This window comes from Selaginella moellendorffii, unplaced genomic scaffold, assembly GCF_000143415.4.
Source record: "Selaginella moellendorffii unplaced genomic scaffold, v1.0 SELMOscaffold_12, whole genome shotgun sequence".
Lineage (NCBI taxonomy): Eukaryota > Viridiplantae > Streptophyta > Lycopodiopsida > Selaginellales > Selaginellaceae > Selaginella > Selaginella moellendorffii.
Genome location: NW_003314273.1, coordinates 2507310 through 2530065, shown reverse-complemented (window position 1 = coordinate 2530065; position 22756 = coordinate 2507310). Strand labels below are relative to the sequence as shown.

Below are 22756 nucleotides of genomic sequence, written 5' to 3'. Positions count from 1 at the left end.
CCCGGGCATTTTCATTGTATCATCTTGACCGTCCATTCTGATGTTTAAATCGATCTTAGGGCTCCTAGGATTAGGGTTCTTCCGGCGGCTAGGGGAAAGAAAGAGCTAGCGCAATGCCGGCGGGACACGGGCAGAGGGCGCGTACCAGGGATCTGTTCGCGAGGGAGTTCCGCAAGAAGGGGCCGATCCCGCTCAGCGTCTACCTGCGCACATTCCGTGTGGGCGACTACGTGGATGTCAAGGTGAATGGCGCGATCCACAAGGGCATGCCGCACAAATTCTACCACGGCCGCACCGGGGTTGTGTGGAATGTCACCAAGCGCGCGGTCGGAGTCGAGATGAACAAGCAGGTATGCCTCGCATCAATCTTTTCGTCTTTCTATTCCAATTCGATGTGGGTTTTCGCAAGATTTTGATGTGGATTCTTGGCTTCTTCTGCTAGGTGGGGAACAGGATCATCAAGAAGAGGCTACACGTCCGGATCGAGCACGTCAAGCCCTCGCGCTGCCGGGAGGATTTCCTCAAGAGAATCAAGAGCAGTGCGGAGGCGAGGAAGAGTGGCAACAAGACGTGCCTCAAGCGCCAGCCCGCGGGGCCAAAGCCTGGATTTATCGTCGAGGGCGCGACGCTAGAGACTGTCACTCCTGTGCCATACGATGTTGTCAACGATCTCAAGGGAGGCTACTGAAGAGCCTTCTTCAAAACTCTTTTTGCACGACCTCTAGTAAAAGTTTGTGACTTCTCCAAGAACCCTAATTTTTCTATGAACGCCCATTTTTCCAAGAACCCTAATTTTTTGGGTTGGAGATGAGGAGCAGCGTCTTCGATGAGGTCCGTTCTAGGGTTGGCTTCGTGGGCCGTGCTTCTCCTCTTCCTCTCCGGGCGCATTCCCTCCAATCCCGCGGCAAGCAGCCACTCGCGGGGAAGAGCGCTCCTTGATCTCGCGCTCGCGCAGCCGGCAGCCGCCCCAAATCACTTGATCGGCAGCGGCGGCTGTGACAGCCCAGGGAAATCTCACGATGCGTGTTCCTTCGTCAAGGCTCACGCCCGTGACTGCGCGTCGGGGGGCGCCATCGATTACACGCGGATCTTCTTCTGCCGCTTTGGAGCTCTCCCATGGCTGGGGCATTTGCTGCTGGGCATTTGGCTCGCCTCGCTCTTCTACATGCTGGGCAACACCGCCGCCGACTACTTTTGTTGCTCGCTCCAGAAGCTCTCCAGCTTGCTCCATCTCCCTCCCACCGTCGCGGGGGTCTCCTTACTCCCTCTCGGCAATGGAGCTCCGGACGTCTTCGCCAGTATCGCGGCCTTCGTGGGGGCTGGAGCTGGCGAAGTTGGCCTAAACAGTGTTCTTGGAGGAGCTGTGTTCGTGACTTCCGTGGTGGCGGGGCTCGTCTACGTGATCACTGCCGGGAGAACTTCCAGCTCCGTCCAGCTCGATCGCCACTGCTTCATCCGGGACGTTTGCTTCTTCCTTGTCACCCTCGCGATCCTCACGATCATTCTCTACGTTGGGAGGATTAGTTTCTGGGGAGCTGTGGCCTTCGTCTCGATCTATCTCGTCTATGCCGTCACTGTGGCTGCCTCGGAGGTGATCAAGAAGCAAGCATCCAAGCTACGGTGGCTGCCCATGCAAGCCGTGGTTCACGACGAGGATCCAGAGAACAACTGGTATACACCGCTGATGGATCCGGATTCTTCCGGGGCGACGAGCAACCCGATCGAGATCACGTTGCCGCAGTGGAGGTGGGCTTCTCACGTAGCGATCTACGCGCACCAGCAGCCAGTCGAGGAGGCTGTTCCCCGCCCGCTCTGGGGATGGAGCGAGCAGCAAGAGGAGCACGAGTCTTCTCGGAACTGGAAGAGCTTTCTCCACAGGCTCTTCAAGATGGTGATCGACTGGCCGCTCACTATTCCCAGGCAGCTCACGATTCCTCTCGTGGAGGACAAGCGATGGTCTCGTCCGGTGGCAGTGGCGAGCGTCACTCTAGCTCCGGTTCTCCTCGCGTTCCTCCTGAGCGCCGGAGTTTCGCCCTCCAGCGCCTTCTACGTCTACTCCTGGGGATTTGGCAGTGGAGCTGTGCTCGGCCTGACGGCTTTCTTCGTCACGACCCCGGATCATCCTCCTCGGAGCTTCGTCTTTCCCTGGGTGGTGGGAGGATTCCTCATGAGCATCGTCTGGTTCTACATCATCGCCAAGGAGCTCGTGGCGGTTCTCGTCAGCCTGGGGGTAATCCTGGAGATCGACTCGTCGCTGCTGGGCTTGACGGTGCTGGCGTGGGGGAACTCGATGGGCGATCTCATGGCCAACGTCGCCATGGCTTTCAGTGGAGGTGATGGAGCTCAGGTGGCGGTATCGGGCTGCTATGCGGGGCCGATGTTTAACACTCTGGTTGGGCTGGGGATCTCGCTGCTGCTCGCGAGCTTGAAGACGTATCCAGCGTCCTTCGTCGTCCCCAGCGATCCAAGCTTGTACTACACCATTGGCTTCTTGGTGGTGGGATTGATCTGGACGCTGCTACTTCTTCCGGGGAGGAGGATGCAACCCAGTCGAGCGCTGGGAATTGGGCTTCTCGTGCTCTATTCTTCGTTCTTGGGGATGAGAGTCTTTCAAACTTTTGTTCACTGAAAGAAGAAAGCCATTGCTATTGTCTATGGTAATTTAGCTATTGTTCCTCAAAACTATGGAAGATCGTCTAGGAATAAACGATTGTGTTCTCCTTGGGCAGCGGAAGCACTCGAATCACATCTGAATCAAACTTTGGAACGGTGGTCATGACCAGATCAGCCGGCTCATCCGCTACCAAATGCGCTTGCTCAGCGGCACCACGTCCATGTGTTTCTCTACTGCGGGCGATCGATAAGGACAAAATGCCAAGAACCCTAAAATTACCTTTAACCCTAAAGGTGAATATTCGCCCGTGCCCTAACTTTTGAAAAAGCGCGCGGCATAGATGCTCGAGAGCGCGATGTATGGCGCGGGGCTCTCGGGCCAGAGCTCGCTCGCCCTCCTCGCCGCCTCCTCGCCTATCTCCACGTCCGCGTGGCCCTTGCAAGCGCTCAGCAGCGTCGTCCACGCGATGAGGTTGGGCGCGTAGGGCATCGTCAGGATCACCGCCAGCGCCTCACGGAGCTTGCCCCATCGCCCCAGTGCGTCGGCCAGGCACAGGAAGTGCTCGCGGCTGTGCGCGCATCGGTAGTCCGCGGCGATGGAGTGGAAGAACTGGATCGCGTCAGAGCCGCTGGTTGACGCCAGGACGCTCAAGAGCGTCACGTCGTCCACCTCCACGCCCTCGAGATTCATGGCCGTGAAGAGCTCCATCGCGTCGCGGCCCATGCCATTCTGGGCGTAGGCCGCGATCGTGGTGTTCCAGGCCACGGCATCACCACGGCCAGTGTTCCAGGAATCGAAGAGCTGGCGGGCTTGATCCAGCTGCCCGCATTTGCCAAGGAGATTGATTGCTGCGTTGCCGAGCTCGATCGACTGGCACAGCTCGTCCTGGAGGAGGGATATCTCGGCAAGGAGGAGCTTGCCCTGGGCCAGCGCCGCGAGATTGGCACACGAATCTAGCGCCACGACGAAAGTGATGGCGTTGGGCCGGAGGCCGTCTTGATCCAGGAGCTTGAGCAGCACCATAGCCGAGCTCGGATCGCCGTTCTGGGCGTAGCCGGCCATCATCGCGTTCCAGGACACGAGATTTCGCTCTGGCATGGCATCGAACAGCACCCTGGCGCGATCCAGATCTCCGCCCTGCGCGATCGCCGCGACGATCGTGGTGAAGGAGATCACGTCAAGCTGCGGCATTCGATCGAAGACCTCCATAGCGGCGATCCAATCCCCGCTCACGGTGTAGCCCTGGATCATCGCGTTCCAGGAGACGCTGTTCCTCTCTGGGATGCGATCGAAGAGAATCTTGGCCGAGGAGAGATCGCCGCTCTCGGCCAGCGCAATGGCCATGGCATTCCAGGAAATCACACTCCACGCCGGCATTCGCCAAAACACCGCCACCGCAGCCCCGATTCGATTGTTCCTGGCATAGCCAGAAATCATCGACGTCCAGGAGCTGCAATCCCGTCCAGCCGGCATGTCCGTGAAGAGCGCGGCCGCGGCATCCACATCCCCTTCCTGGCAGCTCGCCTGGATCATCGCGTTCCAAGCCACAGCACTCCTCTCCGGCATCGCTAGGAACAAAACCCTACCCTCTTCGATCTTGCCCTGCGCGACGTGACCCGTGACGATCGTCGTCCAGGAGATGAGATCCGTGAGCGGCATTCTGTCAAAGAGATCTCTTGACCGCCGCAAATTCTCTCTCTCGGCATACGCCTGGATCATAGCGTTCCAGGACACGACGTTCTTTCCAGGAGTGCGATCAAACAAAACCCTAGCCTCGTCCAGGAATCCATGGCTAATGTAGGCTTGCACCATCGAGTTCCAAGACACGGGGCTCTTCCTGGGCATAGAATCAAAGAGATTCCTCGCAACGGCAAGATGCCCGGATTGGGCATATGCTGCAAACATGAGATTCCACGACACGGTATCGTGGCTGGGCATCTTTCGAAAGAGGTTCCTGGCATATTCCAGCTCCTCGTGCCGCGTGTGTGCGCCCAGAGTGATGTTCCAGGAGAAAAGATTCCTGGTGGGCATTGTAGAGAAGGCTTGCCACGCGTCGCCAGCGCCGCCGAGGGCGCCGTACATCTGTACGACGAGATTCGCGACGAAGGCCTTGCGGATCCAGCCATTGCTGGAGACGTGAGCATGGATGAGCGAGACCTCGCTGATGCGGCGGCATCCACGGAGGAGGGACGCGTACGTGTCGGAACTGGCGGCCGCGATGCCACTGTCAATGCTTTGGAGGGCTTTCAAGATGCCGGGGTTGGGCATATTCCTGCCATCTCTATAGCATTTTCCCTATAGTATCTATTTCGCTGATAAAGCTCAAAATTTGAGAGATATGGAGCTTGTTTCCTACTCTACCTTGGAAGTATTACTGTTGTAATTAAAACTTGAGAGATATGGACTCTACCTTGGAAGTATACCTTTGCATTGTCCTGGATGCTCAGAACTTGGACCTTCATTTCCACTCTACCTTGGAAGTTTACTATCGTAAAGTCCTCGGCGTTGTGCTGGAAACTCAAAACTCGAGAGACATGGAGACTCTACCTTGGAAGAATACTATTGTTTGCCAATCCTCTTCATGGCGAGTCAGTCCCGATCGTGCTGCTGCTGGCACTGCTGCTGTCTCGGTCTTTCCTTCGCATCCGGGGAACCATGTCCATGGCGCTGAAGTATCCCGGGAGCAAGGAGCTCACTTCACCTCCTCGCTGCCGGTGAGCATCGCCACAACTTCGGACATTGCTGGACGCTGTGATGTTGTCACTTGGGCGCAAAGAAGTGCCACCTTGATCGTTCTTAGAACTTTTTCTTCATCAGCACAATCTGCTCTCTTCTCCAGGAGCTCTAGTAGCTTATCATTTTGGCACAGATCCCATGCCTGATCATCGACGCAAGTTAAAAAGTAGAACATTTCGTCGATCTTTATACGTACGTGATCGAGTCATGTGTTCAGTGGTGGTGTCCAGATTGGTTCTTCCGCTCACGATTTCTGGTGCCAAAACTCCATAGCTGTAGACATCTGCCTTCTCGGTCAACTGGCCTCTCAGGGCGTATTCTGGAGCCAGGTATCCCCTGAAAGAAGAATCGGAGAAGATCAGCTCAAGCACTTACAAGCTGAGCTCTCACATTGTTCCGGCAACCCTCGTACTGATGTGAGACTGATGATCTTCGAAGAGCCTTGCCAAGCCAAAGTGCGAGCCCTCTTGCGACTCCAATGCATATGTTGAAGCGAGTTGGCCAGCTGAGGTGTATATTTCGCCCCGAGGGACCTACAGAATACATGAAGCATGAGGGAAGCATTAGATTAAAGTACTTACTCGAGCACCTGATGCAGATTTTTGTTTTCCATAAACTCGAAAACAAGAATCCAATTGTTTCCTTCGGTGCAGCATCCATAGAGCTTGACTAGATTGCGATGCTGCACTGTGGAGATAAGTGTGGCCTCGTTCACGAAATCGCCCGTGTTGTCGCTCATCTTATTAAGCTGCTTGACGCTACTAACGTCCCTGAAAGTCCAAACACTTTTTTCACTTTCTGCACCTTCGCGGGGTCAAATCCTGCCGTAGCGTTTTCTTTTTCATTGTAAGAAAGCATATGCAGCTTTCCGTCTAGAAGTTTGAAGTCTGCATCGTACAGAGCATTGTTATGAATAATCCGCAAAAACATTAACAAAAAATGATCTTCATTGTCGTTCTCTTTGTTTTTTATGTGTCGTTTCCTCCACAACAAATAACCGGAGACCACAAAGAGCACCAGTGGCAGGGAGATTCCAAACACCTATTTTTACGCCTCTGGAACTGTTTTCGCACTGACTTGCGCCACCAGTTTCAAATTCTGTTAAACGCAAGTTTAGAACGATGACAAACTTCAGCAGTATCTAACACTTACCAGGTAGAACTTGGATTGCGGATATCAGAGGACCGAAAGATCTGAATGGAGCACAACATGTTCCTTTTCCCATCCAAAGAAGATGAATGTCCAGAACGCCGTTAGATACATTAACGGCAGTGAAGCTCCTTCTCAAAGCTCTAAGAGACCCATTGGCTTCTTCCCTTATGTTGAAATCTTTGAGCTTGGATAAAGACGTCAAAATACCGTCGACCCACTCCTGGCCCATCCTGGCCAGTGCCGATGATAATCTCTGCAAAGTGGAGGTGTACTGTGTATGAGCCACTTTGCATGCCAACTCCGAGGTACCTCAAAGATGTTGGCACAGCTCTGGCGGTTCGATACAGTACAGCCTGCCGACCAGCCGATCCTTCTATGCTTTGAGGCCAAGTGGGGTTATCATCAAAGGATTCCGCAAAACCAGAGCTGCTAGATACCCATCCTCCCGTTGAATAGGAGTCCCCGTCCATAAAAGCCCTTGGCATATCTGCGTTAAAATCTGTCCCATTCGAAGTGATCTGAGGTCCTCCACAGTTGATGGCGAATTGAAAACCTGAGAAAGAAATATGTCTAAATCAATCGAAGACTTTATATGCAGCAAATATCGTTTCTTTGGTTCACATTGCTGCAGTTTGCTATATCCTGTATACATGTAGAAGCATTCGCATGTTGCCTGCAACGAGAACGTGGTGAGATGAAACTTTTTGAGAACCTTGCACGTTTAGAAAAATTAATAGCATGTTGCTTAGAATAAAAACATGTACTCGCTTATTTGAGGGAAAGGTCCAATCAGCCTGTTGAACGATACATCTCTGTATATATATAACCTGGTTAGAAGAGGAGAACGATTTTGCAGTCTATGTACAAGTCGATGATCCTCAATAGCTTGTTCAGAAGGCCTCTAGCTAGATTGTTGCTTCCCAAGAAACTAAAAATGCTCGGCTTCCCGTTTAGATTTAACTCAATAGATGAAAAAACTTACAGTCTGCTAAGACTATCAAAAGATGATAAGTATGCTGGAATTGTCCCAGACAGGTTGTTGAAACTCAAATTCCTGCAATAACACCGTTCATTAGATACATCTTACAAGTTGTACACCTTCCTGCAAGCTTACAAATGTGTGAGCTGGGTAGGTCAGGTATAAAACTAGATAGTTAACAGTTACTTGGTGCATAACAGCCAAAAGTAAATGTGAACTGCTTAAAGAAGAAAGATTTATGGCTGGTGACTCACAGTTTTGTTAGAGAACAAATGATTGTAGCTAGGCACTATTCTCCCAATTCTTTATGTAACAAGCTATTTAGAAATTTAGAAAGAGTTTCATAGATTTACAATTTTCTCAGGTTTGTAAGCAAGTTACTCAAGAAGCAATCATAAGCTTCCTTAGAAAATAATTAAGGATTATATCTAAATCTTTAATAGTAAGTTTAGACAAAATGGTTTAGTGCTTCATTCATATGATTCACTACTTATAAGGTTATTATAACTAACATGCATCAAGATAGGACTCTTGATTGCATTATGTGAACATGAGCAATAAATTCACATCTCATTGTAAATCATCTCTCTAAAAAGAGAAAATAATTTATATGTTTGATCCTTAGTTTCTAATGACTCTCTTTTTGGATTAACTTTGACCAAACCTTAAACTTGCATTTGCAATATCTTCAGTCTAATCAAACAAAAGTGTATAAAATCCAATAGACCAATTTATTTGCCACTCATAGCAAATCCAAGGGACGTTTACTTTCACCCACAGTAATACGAAACACCTCATGATAACCATCGATAGGCTAACATTAATTCTGTCAACTCAATGTATAACTTTGAGTTGCTAATGTGCCTTACTCATGAGCCTAAGCACAAACTCATGCAAATGGAACATCTCATATCCAACTTATGAACCCAAGCAAAAGTAAATATATTTTGGTACAAAAGGTAACCAAAATCTATACATAAGGAACAAATGCAAAGTTATAACACCCAAATATGTACCCACTCAGATCAATGTTTTCATCTTTACATATACAACGAGACTAATTGCCCCAGCTCATTAATAGTACTCATTGAGACTTATTCTCTGATAACAAATGTAACACATGTGGTTTTCACCTCTTTATTCTATGGTTCTTTACCATAAGATTACCACGAAGTGGAACCTAAACTCTTTATATGCCATGTGTCCAACAATAATAAACTAGAATTTGAGTTTTAAAGCCTTGGACCACTAAATGAAGGGATAAAGCCAAACTCTTAATCATGGAATCAATGAGCTAAAGAAGTGGAGCATAGAACAATTTTTTAACGTACAACCTAAGGAGCAAAGGGATAGGAGTACAAAGTAATATAAGAATAGTTCTAAAGCATCTAGCATCCTAATGCTAAAATCAACATGCAAAATGAAGCTAAACAAAATTTAATACTATTTCAACATACCAATAGCTTAACATAAAGATATGGGTTCTCTATCAACTACCATAATATGGAATTTGGGCCTAGACCCAAATTAAATGCAAAACAAAGATAAACACACAAATAAGAATTAAGCTATACCTTAGGTTAATTGGCCATGCCCCCCACCCCTATTATACATTTAGAACCCCCCCTAAGGAATGCATATTTTGGGCTTTCCTCAGTCTCAGAAGTTAATCTTTAGGACAATCATAAAAATTTATTAAATATGAAATGGTAGTAGATTGCAAATTTAGACACGAGAACATCATCATGTTCACGACAATATCTACATTCCATAGATATGTATAAATAACTAATTTAGACACTTTCCATTTAATATATATAACAGACATGATAATCTATCATCTAGCAAATATTAAGGGATCAAACTCAATATCGCAGGGGTTCCTAACATTAGCAAGTGCATACTAACATATAAGTTTTTTATACCAGGTTGAGTATGCTCAACAAAAAACGTATAAGAGTTCCTACCTTATATTTATCCAGTATAAGTACATACATGATAATTAATTTCTCAACTAGTTTGAGTGGAGACTAATAAAGGGTTTACCAATCTCAACCCTCTACTGTCATAGCAATAAGGAAAGAATATATGAAAGAACTTGCCAACAAGTAACTTTCAATACACACAGTTACATTTGCAATAGTTCCTTAGAAAATAATTAAGCATTGCAACTCAAGCTTTCAATAGCAAGCTTAAAAAAAATAATTTAACACTTCACTACTATCCATCCCACAACTCACCACTTGTAAAACTATTATAAATAACATGCATTAAAGTAGAGACTTTTAATTGCATGATATAAATACAAGCAATGATATCATATCTTTTTGCTAAATCATCTTTCGAAGAAGAAAAGATGATTTACGTACTTGATTCTTCATCTTTGATGACTCTCTTTTTTGGACTCAAACTCTAACTAATCCTTAAACTTTCAATATAAAAAAAGTTTACAAAAGAGCACAACAATGATTATCTAAACTAATAAATTAATCCTTATAATTTTAATTAATCCACTCATATGCTAAACAGCTATAAACTAGCCTATTCACCATTCATAGCAAACCCAATGAAGGTTTATTTTTACCCATGGTAACATGGCCTCAAAGTGTAACCTAAATTGCTAATATGCCTCACTCACAAACCCAATTTTCTCAAACAAGAGGAAGAGTGCTGCCCTGATTATTGGGTGGTCTTTGCAAAATCAACATCAAGGACCTTTGTAGACCCTTTCAAGCAACAGCAAAAGCCCCCACAATGTGAAACTCAGCGAGTATATGAAATCCCAATCTTGTTTCTTGTCTGTTTGGACACTAGTTTTTCCATAGCTGTTCTTCCTCCTCTTTGTCTCTTGGTAGGAAGTGTTTTGTCTTCTCCCAAGCTTTGGAGTTCTCTTGTGGATTTCCTTTTTATTTTAGTCTTGTTTGGAAGCATTGCTTGATCAAAACAGGAACTCTTGATGGATGATCATCAAGAAGAGAGCATGGAGCATCCATTTCTAACTATAGTTTCTCTTTCTCGATTCCAGGGGCTCTAATTGCTGGCTCGGCTGTGGATCAGGTGAAAGAAGTAGTGGGATATGTGGGGCTGGGCTACCCGTTTGGTCTGGGCACCGGTTCTCTTTGGCCATACAACAAAGGCATCCTCCAGTCGGCCAAGCCCAAGCTGTTCGTCATGGGGAACTCATGATGGATTCACGAGCATCAAGCAGCTGGAATCCAAGCACAAGTCCGCAGTTGGGAGCTGAGACATACCTTGTCCCTGGAGTCGGGCCATTTCCAAATGGAAGCTCCCGACTACGATCCCATGATGGCCAACTTTGTCACAAAGTTTTGTAAGTGCCTTTGAGCTGTATTTTAAAAAATTAATAACCTCCAAACTTTTCTTACTAAAATTGTCATAAATACAAGATTGGGTGGATCTTTAAAGTATCAATTTTTGAACATTTGGTGAACAAAAAGGAATAAAGTTTGCTTAACTGAATAAACAGCCTAAAAGTTTAGTAAGCAACCATGGTTATATAAAGATTAAAACAAGTTCTATAAAGGGCGGATTTCTAGGGCTAGGGCAGAGCTGCAGTGATGGAGCTCCAGGAGAAGCTTGAGTACTTGTCGCTCGTGTCAAAGGTATGCACCGAGCTGGAAACGCACTTAGGGTGCAGCAACAAGACGCTGGCCGAGTTTATCATCGAGCTTGGCCGGCACAGCGAGAGCTTGGAGGAATTCGGCGGGAGGCTCAAGGAAAACGGGGCGGAGTTCCAGGATTACTTCGTCAAGAAGCTGCTGATGATCATTCACGCCATTTTCCCGCCCGTGAGGAAAGACAAGGATAGACATCGGGGGAGGGAGAATGTTAGAGGGAAGGAGCGAGATAAAGAGGAGAGGGATTGCGAGCGGGATCGAGATGGAGAAAGGCATAGGGACACGGATAGCAGGAGCAGTGGGAGAAGCAGCAGAGACGAGGAAGACCATCGTCGGGAGCCCGAGTCCAGGCCAGAGCTCTACAAGATTTACAAGGGCAGGGTGCAGAGGATAATGGATTCTGGATGCTTTGTTCAGCTTAACGGGTCCTTCGCGGAAGGACTCGTCCATAAGTCTGAGATGGCTTCTCGGAGGGTTGAGCATGCCAAGGATGTTGTGAAGAGGGGCCAGGAGGTCTGGGTGAAGGTGGTGTCTTTGAAGGGTGGGAAGATGAGTCTCTCTATGAGAGACGTGGACCAGGAAAGCGGGGACGATCTGGTTCCTATTCTCAAGCCATCGGGAAATGAAGAGGATGACTTTAGAACCAATCCTTCCATTGCCAACAAGCCATCGACGACAAGGATGGGCCTTTCTGGGATTCCACTGATCGACGACACCTCAGACGCTCCTCGGCCTTCCAAGAAAATGAGCTCTCCAGAGAGGTTTGAAAGAACGCAGCTGGCTGCTTCAGGGGTGCTGGGCATGCGAGACAATCCCATGCATGACGATGACGGAGGTGGTATGCTGTTTCACGATGATGGTGCAGAAGTAGAGCTTGAAATATTGCCGAACGAGGACAAGCCTGCGTTCTTGAGGGGACAAACAAGGTACTCGATTGATCTCTCACCTCTGAAGATCGTCAGGAACCCTGACGGTTCTTTGCAGAGAGCAGCGATAACTCAATTGCCTCTGGCTAAAGAGAGAAGGGAGCAGCAGCAGCGAACAATGCTGGACTCTATACCCAAGGACTTGAATCGTTCATGGGAGGATCCCATGCCAGAGACAGGAGAGCGGCGCCTAGCACAAGAACTCCGGGGTGTAGGACTGTCTGCGTACGATATGCCCGACTGGAAGAAGAATGCGTTCGGAAAGGCGCCAACTTTCGGACAACGGTCGAAGCTTTCGATTCAAGAGCAGAGACAGAGCTTGCCGATTTACAAGCTGAAGATGGACCTCGTCAAGGCCGTGAACGAGAACCAGGTGCTGGTCGTGATTGGTGAGACCGGCTCGGGAAAGACAACTCAGATGACGCAGTACCTGGCCGAGGCAGGATACACTTCGAGGGGGAAAATCGGCTGCACGCAACCTCGAAGGGTGGCCGCCATGTCCGTGTCCAAGAGGGTGGCAGAAGAATTCGGCTGCCGTTTGGGTGAGGAGGTTGGATATGCCATCCGGTTCGAGGACTGCACAGGGCTTGAGACCGTCATCAAGTACATGACAGATGGTATGCTTCTCCGAGAGATACTCATGGACGAGAACCTCTCGGCATACTCGGTGATCATGCTGGACGAGGCTCATGAGAGAACAATCCACACGGATGTTCTTTTCGGGTTGCTCAAGAGCCTGGTGAAGCGGCGGCCTGACTTGCGGCTCATTGTCACGTCGGCAACTCTGGACGCTGAGAAGTTCTCGGCCTACTTTTTCAACTGCAACATCTTCACCATACCAGGACGCTCTTTTCCAGTCGAGATTCTCTACACCAAGCAGCCAGAGACCGACTACCTGGATGCGGCATTGACCACGGTGATGCAAATCCACCTTACGGAACCGGAGGGGGACGTATTGCTCTTTCTAACGGGACAAGAGGAGATTGACACCGCTTGCGAGATTTTGCATGAACGTATGAAGGATCTGGGACCGAATGTGCCAGAGTTGATCGTCCTGCCGGTCTACAGCGCTCTTCCCAGCGAGATGCAGACTCGAATCTTCGATCCAGCTCCTGCGGGGACGAGGAAACTCGTCATTGCTACCAATATTGCAGAGGCATCCCTGACAATTGATGGCATTTACTACGTCGTTGATCCGGGATTTGCAAAGCAAAAGGTGTACAATCCGAAGCTGGGATTCGACTCGCTGGTGATCACTCCTATATCTCAAGCGTCAGCCAAGCAGAGAGCTGGTCGTGCAGGAAGAACAGGGCCCGGAAAGTGTTTTCGGCTTTACACCGAGGGCTCGTTCTGGAACGAGATGCTTCCGACGAGCGTCCCAGAGATACAGAGGGTGAATCTCGGGATGACGGTTCTGATGATGAAGGCCATGGGGATCAACGATTTGCTCTCATTCGACTTCATGGATCCTCCACAGTCCCAGGCGCTGGTTTCTGCCATGATGCAGCTCTACAGCTTGCAAGCGTTGGATGAAGAAGGTTTGCTGACCAAGGTGGGGCGAAAGATGGCGGAGTTTCCTTTGGAGCCACCTCTGTCCAAGATGCTCCTGGCGAGCGTGGACCTCGGCTGCAGCGACGAGATACTCACGATCATTTCGATGCTCCAGGCGCAAAACATTTTCTATCGTCCTGGGGAGAAGCAGGCCCAGGCGGATCAAAAGAGAGCCAGGTTTTTCCAGCCGGAGGGTGATCACCTGACGCTACTTGCTGTCTACGAGGCGTGGAGTGATAAGAAGTTCTCCGGACCATGGTGCTTCGAGAACTTTGTACAGTCTCGATCACTACGAAAGGCACAGGACGTGAGGAAGCAGCTGCTTACGATCATGGACAAACATAAGCTGGAGGTGGTGAGTGCTGGGAAGAACTTGACAAGGATCAGGAAGGCTACATGTGCTGGATTTTTTTTCCATGCCGCACGCAAGGATCCTCAGGAAGGATACAGGACGATTGTGGAGAACCAGCCTGTCTACATTCATCCAAGCAGTGCACTCTTCCAGCATCAGCCCGACTGGGTGATTTACAATGAGCTGGTTATGACGACCAAGGAGTACATGCGAGAAATTACAGTCATCGATCCAAAGTGGCTGGTCGAGCTTGCTCCCAGGTTCTTCAAGGCAGCCGATCCAACCAAGTTGAGCAAGAGGAAGCGGGAGGAACGTATAAAGCCGCTATACGATCGGTACCACGAGCCGAACTCATGGCGTCTGAGCAAACGACGAGGATAGTTTGGTGCTGCGACTGAGGTCTGAGATGGAGCTAACAGGCCAGACACTGGTGGTGGTGGTGGAAGCGTTCACCCGGCTGGATAGTATAAGTTTTGAGCAATTTAGGGCTCCTCTGCAAGATTAGATGTCCTTGGTCTTTTCTATAAGTACACCATCGCTGACCTTCCAAGGTGAAGAAGAAGTGGCTGATTGGAGTGAGACAGTATTTGTTGTGGAGGGCAAGCTTGCCATACAGGTATGAGGAGGTTTGACCTGAATACCCCCAGGAGCTGTCCCTACAAGACTGCTGCAAATTCCATGTTACACTCCTTTTCCATCCCCAATTGTGGTGGGGTTTCCAAGGGGGTTTCCATTTTGAATGTACCTATGATGTCCAGCCAGGTGAAGTACTGTTAGAAATTTGAAACCAATTCGAAAACATGAATACAATCAATGATAAAGTTTGTGATACTTATACTTTTAAGTCAAGAATAGTAACAACCTTATGATCTTTAGCCACAAGAAAAGAGTCAATCCAAAGCTGATGTCTATGTTGAAGTGTAAAATGCCTTCAATTAAAGTTTTGTTTTCATAAACATTATTATCAAAGCCTATTTTTTCTCAGCAATGGCTAATTCTTTTTCTAGGTAATGTTTATATTGCAAGTTAATAAAAAGTTCCTTATTTGTTAAGATTAGATTGAGGTAAATGTTGAAAATTGTTTATTGTCCATTGTCTACTAACACCCTTTTGCTCTAGAATTATCTGAGAATGAAACTTTTATTTTTCTTATATTACATCCTATTTAATTTAAATTTTTATTGTCTTCACAGGAAATATAAGCATCTTAATCCATTTCTACTGATTTGAACCTCACAACTACTTTATTAATTTTATCTTTTATTGTTTCTAAATAAAACAATTAAATATAAAAGAAGTATTATATAATTTTAACATTTATTGGAAGGAAAGTACTCTATGCAATTGACCATTTTAAGAAACACACCTAAATTTTTTTTTTACAGTTAGAATCATATACTTAATCAAATGTAATTTTATTTTATTTACTTAGTTTTTAAATGAAGTAATAGTTAATTGATTTTTTTTTTAAAGGATCAACAGAAGCTATTTGACAAGAGAACATAAGAAGCTGAATCTGACATTGTTGCATCAAGTGCTTGGCCAGCAATCTGGGCTCCAAGCTTTGAGTTCTCTTGATTCCTACAAGCACTAAGCAGTGTCCTCCATGCCAAAGGATCTGCCTCAAATGGCATGTTGTTTATTAGCTCCTCTGCCACTTCTAATCTCCCCGATCTTGCAATAAGATCCACAATACACATGAAGTGATCCATTCGTGCCTCAATTCCAAAATCTCCAGTCACAAGTATGAAGTTCTCCCTTGCATCGTGTAATTTACCAGTTTGACTACACAGGCTTAAGACAATTGTGAGAGTCACCTCGTTTGGCATCACTCCTTCAAGCGGGATAGTTCTAAACAGGTGAAGTGCTTCATGAGTCTTGCTGTTCTGTGCGTAAGCAGCGACCATGGTCGACCAAGACACCACATTCTTTGCTAGAATTCCATCAAACAGCTTGCGAGCTTCACCAAGGCATCCACAGCTCGCATACATTGCAACTAGCGAGTTTGCAACCGTTGTATCTTGATCAAAGCCCAGCTCCACAGCAGCAGCATGGAGAATTCTCCCTTCGGCCAGAGCTGTCTTCGAAGAACATCCATCCAAAGCACTCACCAAACTTATAGAATCCACTTGAATACCCTCAAGATCCATCAATCTAAACAGATGAACTGCAGTAGCTCCATCGCAGTTCTGTCCGTAAGCCGCCACCATTGCATTCCACGACACCAGGTTCTTCTCTGGCATCTCATGGAACAGATTTCTCGCGCTGCTGACATGCCCGTTTTGGGCATAAGCCGAGACCATTGCCGTCCACGCCACGGTGTCTCGACAGGGCATCCGATCGAACATCTCTCTCGCGTTTCGGAGCTTCCCCTGCTGCGAAAACGCCGCCACCATTGTAGTAAATGATGCCAAGTCCGGCTTTGGAGTGGAATCAAACGACCTCTTTGCATTTACGAGATCTCCAATCTGCACAAACGCCTTCGTTCGCGTGTTCCAAGAGACGGTATCGCGCTGCGGCATCGCCTCCAAGAGCTCGATGGCCTCGTTCGCCATTCCCACGTCAAGGAAGACCATGACCACCTCGTTCCACAGCACCATATCCCTCATTGGAATCTTCTCAAACATTTCCACGGCATCTCGGAGATGCCGTTTCTGGGCATATTCCGCAACCAGCGTGTTCCAGGACACGATTGTCCGCTGAGGCATCTTGTCAAAAAGATCCTTTGCGGTGTCGAGAGAGCCAGACAGAGAATATACCCTCATGATTGCGTTCCACGACCAGACATCCCACTGCGGCATCTTGTCGAACATGTCTAGTGCAGGCAGAAAATGCCGCGCCTGGGAATATGCGGTAACCATGGCGTTCCACGACACGATATCTTTGTCGGGCATCTGGGCGAAGATCCTCCTGGCATCGTGGAGATTCCCATTGCCGGTGTAGGCTGCCGTCATGATGTTCCATGAGTAGGTGTTGGGCGTCGCGATTCTCTCGAATGCCCGGCGGGACTCGTCCAAGCTGCCGCATTTGCCAAACAATTCCACCAGGAGATTGCCGAGGAAGGTGTTTCGATCCCAGCCATTTCCAACGAGGTGATCGCGGATTCGCCTGGCGGCGGAGAGCGATCTCGAATTCCCGCAAAGTCGGATGGCAGAGGCGTAGGTCGCGATGCTTTGGGGGGATTTCAAGGAATCGATGGCCGCGAGCACGTCGTGGAGGGAGTGGAGCTTGATAGGATCTGCCAGAGATGAATAGGATCTGGAAGTGGAAGTGGCGGCATTTCTTCCATTGCGGCAGCTCATCCCTGATCCCGGCCGATGGTCTCGCGAGCCTCAATCAAGCTATCACACTCGTTGCCCATTCGTGCTGCTCGATCGACCATGGCTATGCGAAGCTTGCAAACGCGCAAGAGCTAGGAAAAACTTTTCTAAGTTTTGGATTTCTAGGAGCATCTACAGGGCTGTCTACTCGTGTTTGCGAGAAAGCAAATCCATGGAGGTGGCAATGGCGAGCTACAGACATTTGAAAGACTTAGACGAGGTAACCTCTTCGATCATATTGATCAACCTATCTTTCTTCCTTTTCTTTTTCACAGATAGTCGTTTGCGAGAGATTTAATGGTTAAAGAATCGATGCTTTCTTTCGAGATGCCGGGGCTGGGCATATTCCTGCCATCTCTACAGCATTTTCGCTATACAGTTTAGGTTTACCGCCCACAATCTTTATCTCTATCTCGCTGATAAAGCTCATATATGAAGCTTCTTTCCACTCTACATTGGAAGTATACTGTTGTAATCAAAACTCGAGAGATATGTGGAAGTATTTTGCATCGTCCTGGAAGCTCAAAACTTGGAGTACTATTGTAAAGTCCTTCGCATCATCCTGGAAGCTCAAAACTCGAGAGATGGAGACTCTACCTTGGAAGTATACCGTTGTTTGCCGAGGAAGATCCTCTCCATGGCGAGTCAGTCCCGATCGCGCTGCTGCTTGCACTGCTGCTAGGATCTTTGCTCGATCGGCTCTCTCGGCTCTCTCGGTCTTTGCTTAGCAGCTCTCGCATCCGCGGAACCATGTCCATGGCGCTGAAGTATCCCGGGAGCAAGGAGCTCACCTTCACCTCCTCGCTGCCAGTGAGCATCGCCACAACTTTGGACATTGCTGGACGCTGTGATGCTGTCGCTTGGGTGCAAAGAAGCGCCACCTTGATCGTTCTTAGAACTTGTTCTTCGTCCGCATCATCCGCTCTTTTGTCCAGGAGCTCTCGTAGCTTATCATTTTGGTACAGATCCCATGCCTGATCATCGACGGCAGTTAAGAAGTAGAACATTTCGTCGATCTTTATACGTACGTGATCGAGAAGATGGGTCATGTGTTCACTGGTGGTGTCCAGATTGGTTCTTCCGCTCACGATTTCTAGTGCCAAAACTCCATAGCTGTAGACATCTGCCTTCTCGGTCAGCTGGCCTCTCAGGGCGTATTCTGGAGCCAGGTATCCCCTGAAAGAAGAATCGGAGAAGATCAGCTCAAGCACTTACAAGTTGAGCTCTCACATTGTTCCGGCAACCCTCGTACTGATGTGAGACTGATGATCTTCGAAGAGCCTTGCCAAACCAAAGTCCGCTATCTTTGCCACCAGAGCTTGATCCAAAAGTACATTGGTAGCTTTGATGTCTCGATGTATAATACGCGGTGATGACTCCTCGTGCAAGTAGGCGAGCCCTCTTGCGACTCCAATGCATATGTTGAAGCGAGTTGGCCAGCTGAGGTGTATATTTCGCCCCGAGGGACCTACAGAATACATGGAGGATGAGGGAAGCACTAGATTAAAGTACTTACTCAAGAGCGCCTGATGCAGATTGTTGTTTTCCATAAACTCGAAAACAAGAATCCAATTGTTTCCTTCGGTGCAGCATCCATAGAGCTTGACTAGATTGCGATGCTGCACTGTGGAGATAAGTGTGGCCTCGTTCACGAAATCGCCCGTGTTGTCGCCCATCTTATTAAGCTGCTTGATCGCTACTAACGTACCATCAGATAATACCCCCTGAAAGTCCAAACACTTTAGCTTTTTTCACTTTCTGCATAAAGAAAACTTTACCTTGTAGACCTTGCCAAATGCTCCTTTTCCCAACAATCTCGCGGGGTCAAATCCTGCCGTAGCGTTTTTTATTTCATTGTAAGAAAACATATGCAGCTTTCCGTCTAGAAGTTTGAGCTCTGCATCACACAGAACATTAGTATGAATAATCCGCAAAAACATTAACAAAAAAGTGACCTTCATCGTCGTTCTCTAAGTTCTTTCTGTGTCGTTTCCTCCACAACAAATAACCGGAAACCACAAAGAGCACCAGGAGTGGCACGGAGATTCCAACACCTATTTTTACGCCTCTGGAACTGTTTTCGCTCTGACTCGCGCCACCAGTTTCAAATTCTGTTAAACGCAAGTTTAGAACGATGACAAACTTCAGTAGTATCTAACACATACCAGGTAGAACTTGGATTGCGGATATCAGAGGACCAAAAGATCTGAATGGAGCACAACAAGTTCCTTTTCCCATCCAAAGAAGATGAATGTCGAGAACGCCGTTAGATACATTAACGGCAGTGAAGCTCCTTGTCAAAGCTCTAAGAGACCCATTCGCTTCTTCCCTTATGTTGAAATCTTTGAGCTTCCTGTCCCCCTGGATAAAGATGTCAAAATACCGTCTACCCACTCCTGGTCCATCCTGGCCAGTGCCGATGATAATCTCTGCAAATTGGAGGTGTACTGTGTATGAGCCACTTTGCATCCCAACTCCGAGGTACTTCAAGGATGTTGGCGCAGTTCTGGCGGTTTGATACAGTACAGCTTGCTGACCAGCCGAGCCTTCTATGCTTTGAAACCAAGTGGGGTTATCTTGAAAGGATTCCGCAAAACCAGAGCTGCTAGTTACCCATCCTCCCGTTGAATAGAAGTCCCCGTCCAAAGAACTTTGCATGTCTGCGTTAAAATCTGTCCCATCTGAAGTGATCTGAGGTCCACCACAGTTGATGGCGAATTGAAAATCTGAGAAGGAAATATGTCTAAATCAATCGAAATCGAAGACTTTATGCAGCAAATATCACTCAACTGTTTCTTTGGTTCACATTGCCGCAGTTTGCTATATCCTGTATACATGTAGCAGCATTCACATTTTGTCTGCAACGAGAACATGGTGAGATGAACCTTCTTGAAACAGGAAGAGAACCTTACCCTTGAGTTCTATTAACTTGGAACTGATTGCCAATAATGGTAGCATTCCTGTGCACGTTTAGAAAAATTAATAGCATGTTGCAAAGAAAAAACACATACTCGCTCATTTGAGAAAAAGGTCCAGTGAGCCTGTTGAACGATACATCTCTGTATATGCAAATATGTACTTGGTTAGAAGAGGAGAACGATTTTGCAGTCTACGTACAAGTCGACGATCCTCGATAGCTGGTTCGGAAGGCCTCCAGTTAGATTGTTGCTTCCCAAGAAACTGAAAATGCTCGGGTTCCCTTTAGATTTAAAACAAGAAGAAAAAACTTACAGTCTGCTAAGACTATCAATAGATGCTAAGTATGCTGGAATTGTCCCAGACAGATTGTTGAAACTCAAATCCCTGCAATAACACCGTTCGTTAGATACATCTTACAAGTTGTACACCTTCCTGCAAGCTTACAAGTGTGTGAGCTGGGTAAGATTTCCCAGGTCAGGTATGAAACCAGATAGCTGACAGTTCCTTAAGGACCTGGTGCATAACAGCCAAAGTAAATGCTAACTGCTAAAAGAAGAAAGATTCATGGCTGGCGACTCACAGTTTTGTTAGAGAAGTCAAACGATTGTAGCTAGGCGGTATTGAGCCTCCAGCTGACACTTCTCCCAGTTCTCTATGTAATAAGCTATTTAGAAATTCAAGAAGAGTTTCACAGACTTACAATTCTCTCAGGTTTGTAAGATTGGCAAGAGATGCAGGAAGCGGACCAGTGAATTTGTTCCCATACATAGCTCTGTCAAAGCAGCCGCATTCACATAAACTTGTAAGAATGAATTTATTGCACTTACAAAACTTGGAGACTAGACATGTTTGCAAGGAAGTCCGGTATCGAGCCATTGAAGTTGTTGTCGAAAATATTTCTGGTTCCAAGAAAACAAGTAAACATCACACCGACTTAAGAAGCTTACAGTGTCTGGAGCCTTCGCAAATTTCTCAAGGCTGGTGGGAGCTCCCCGCCTAGACCAGTAGAGTCTAAGTACCTTCAGTTCTAATCAAGTTGGTTGTCGACATGAAAATGAATGCAAGAACTTACAGCTCGGTCAGTGAAGACAGGTTACCAATTTCCTGCGGAAGAGTTCCTGAAAAATTGTTGACAGCAAGACTCCTGAAAAAGAAACAAAGCTTTTTATTAGAATCCAACTTGCTACTTTAAATTTGACTTACAGTGTCAACAGTCGAGTAAGATTTCCCATGGTTCCTGGAATAGGCCCCGAAAGTCTATTCGATGCGACAGTTCTACATAGCAAAGGTCAAAAAGAGACGGAAACGTAGAAACTGCTGCGAAAACTTACAAATGTTCCATGTTGGAGAGTAAACCGATCTCATCTGGGATCACACCGGTTATCAGGTTGGCTTGGAAATTCCTGTCAAAAAGAAGCGTTGGCAAGGCCCGATGCAAGATCCTTCCTACTTACAAATCATTCATGTAGGGAAAGTTTCCAATCTCTGGAGGAATTTGGCCTCTCACGTTCATGCTTACGATCGCTCTGGAAGATATATCAGAGAAACCAGCAAAGCTATAAAAAACACAAAAGAAACGCTACTATACTCACATCCTAGTTACGTGACAGACACCGTCACTTCCAATGGAGCAATCGCATTGAATCGCGCTGCGCCTCCGGAACTGATTCGTGCCGGTATCCTCACCCCATCCCGCGGCACCGCTACAAGGATCCACGCTGAAATCCCACGGCGGGGACAGGCCAATCGAGGTGCCCAGTGCCCTGAGTGCGCTCACTGTGCGGAGAAATCGAAATCGACCAGAATGGGAAGGAAATCCTCGAAATACAGAGCTCGCGCTTACCTTCTCTCGGATCGGTGACATTAGTTTGCTGCGCGGTAACGCATCGAAATAAGAAGATCGAGCAGAACCCTGTGGCGGCGATCAGCATTGCCGGCGCCATAGCCCACCGATCCATCGCCCCCGCGGTACCCTACTCGGAGAGACGGGAGAACACGAGGGCTTTAGACGAAGGAAGTCTCTATTTGCTGGCGACAGGATGAGGCTGTGAAGATGACATGAGAGCACCAAAGTATATTCGTTAAACCCGGAGTCGTACAAAAATGACGGGGATTAGACGTGGAAGTGACGTGGTCTAAGGCATATTCTCGTATCTAAACTTATCTCCTTTAAAGAGTATATTCTAGGATTTTTTTTTAAAACAAAAAAGGATAAATTAATGGTGTGAGGTCTAAGTGTACAGCTAAAATGCCATATACTAATATTAACATAGTGAAATTTTAATAGTTGTTAGATTGATTTAAATTGAGATCACTCACTCTTGTATATAAATTAAGGTTTTTGGGCTAATTAAGATGTACATTTATTATATTCCCTTTCTATATTCCATGCACTTACATTAGTGAAAATGAGAGGCACCTTTAATTGTCCCTAAGGAGTGCTTGAATTTAGGATTTTGGTTTAAATTTAGTTTTTGCATTGTTTTTTTTCATTTCTTTTCTTTTGTTATTTCCTTTCAAGATTTTGGTTTAAATTTAACTTTTGAATTGTCTAAATTTCCCTTTCCTT

At 47.2% G+C, this 22756-nt stretch overlaps 5 protein-coding genes across 8 annotated transcripts; 3 read left to right on the top strand and 2 right to left on the bottom strand.

The window, feature by feature from the left end:
* Positions 1-69: 69 nt before the first annotated feature.
* On the top strand, positions 70-786 carry LOC9646680 (60S ribosomal protein L21-2). The gene is made up of 2 exons (XM_002969577.2): positions 70-350; positions 443-786. Exons 1-2 carry the CDS (start codon positions 114-116, stop codon positions 686-688), a joined length of 483 nt encoding a protein of 160 aa, XP_002969623.1. The 5' UTR covers positions 70-113; the 3' UTR covers positions 689-786.
* Positions 787-826: 40 nt separating this feature from the next.
* LOC9660041 (cation/calcium exchanger 3) lies at positions 827-1763 on the top strand. The gene is made up of 2 exons (XM_024674207.1): positions 827-1671; positions 1742-1763. Exons 1-2 carry the CDS (start codon positions 827-829, stop codon positions 1761-1763), a joined length of 867 nt encoding a protein of 288 aa, XP_024529975.1.
* On the top strand, positions 1746-14490 carry LOC112346125 (probable pre-mRNA-splicing factor ATP-dependent RNA helicase DEAH5). Of its 2 annotated transcripts, none has more exons than XM_024674284.1 (2): positions 1746-2277; positions 11066-14490. In XM_024674284.1, exons 1-2 carry the CDS (start codon positions 1819-1821, stop codon positions 14327-14329), a joined length of 3723 nt encoding a protein of 1240 aa, XP_024530052.1. In that variant the 5' UTR covers positions 1746-1818; the 3' UTR covers positions 14330-14490. The 2 variants fall into 2 exon arrangements, with proteins under 2 accessions (XP_024530052.1, XP_024530053.1); XM_024674285.1 differs by lacking the exon at positions 1746-2277 and adding an exon at positions 5014-5031 and having other exon boundaries at positions 11075-14490.
* Positions 14491-15423: 933 nt separating this feature from the next.
* Positions 15424-17250, bottom strand: LOC112346107 (pentatricopeptide repeat-containing protein At4g02750-like). The gene has a single exon (XM_024674206.1). The coding sequence runs from the start codon at positions 17248-17250 to the stop codon at positions 15424-15426; it is 1827 nt and encodes a 608-aa protein (XP_024529974.1).
* A 311-nt stretch (positions 17251-17561) lies between these two features.
* On the bottom strand, positions 17562-22226 carry LOC9646679 (probable LRR receptor-like serine/threonine-protein kinase At1g56140). 3 transcript variants are annotated; one of them, XM_024674397.1, is made up of 22 exons: positions 22031-22225; positions 21780-21963; positions 21642-21713; positions 21519-21590; positions 21391-21462; positions 21260-21331; positions 21135-21206; positions 21015-21086; positions 20888-20959; positions 20768-20839; positions 20632-20700; positions 20500-20571; positions 20386-20448; positions 20181-20327; positions 20059-20126; positions 19434-19994; positions 19224-19379; positions 19047-19165; positions 18785-18992; positions 18499-18736; positions 18297-18444; positions 17567-18242 (listed from the first exon to the last, which is right to left on the bottom strand). In XM_024674397.1, the coding sequence occupies exons 1-22, from the start codon at positions 22143-22145 to the stop codon at positions 17862-17864; spliced, it is 3105 nt and encodes a 1034-aa protein (XP_024530165.1). In that variant the 5' UTR covers positions 22146-22225; the 3' UTR covers positions 17567-17861. The 3 variants fall into 3 exon arrangements, with proteins under 3 accessions (XP_002969397.2, XP_024530165.1, XP_024530166.1); XM_024674398.1 differs by having other exon boundaries at positions 18499-18992; positions 20181-20228; positions 20280-20327; XM_002969351.2 differs by having other exon boundaries at positions 17562-18242; positions 18499-18992; positions 22031-22226.
* Positions 22227-22756: the final 530 nt, after the last annotated feature.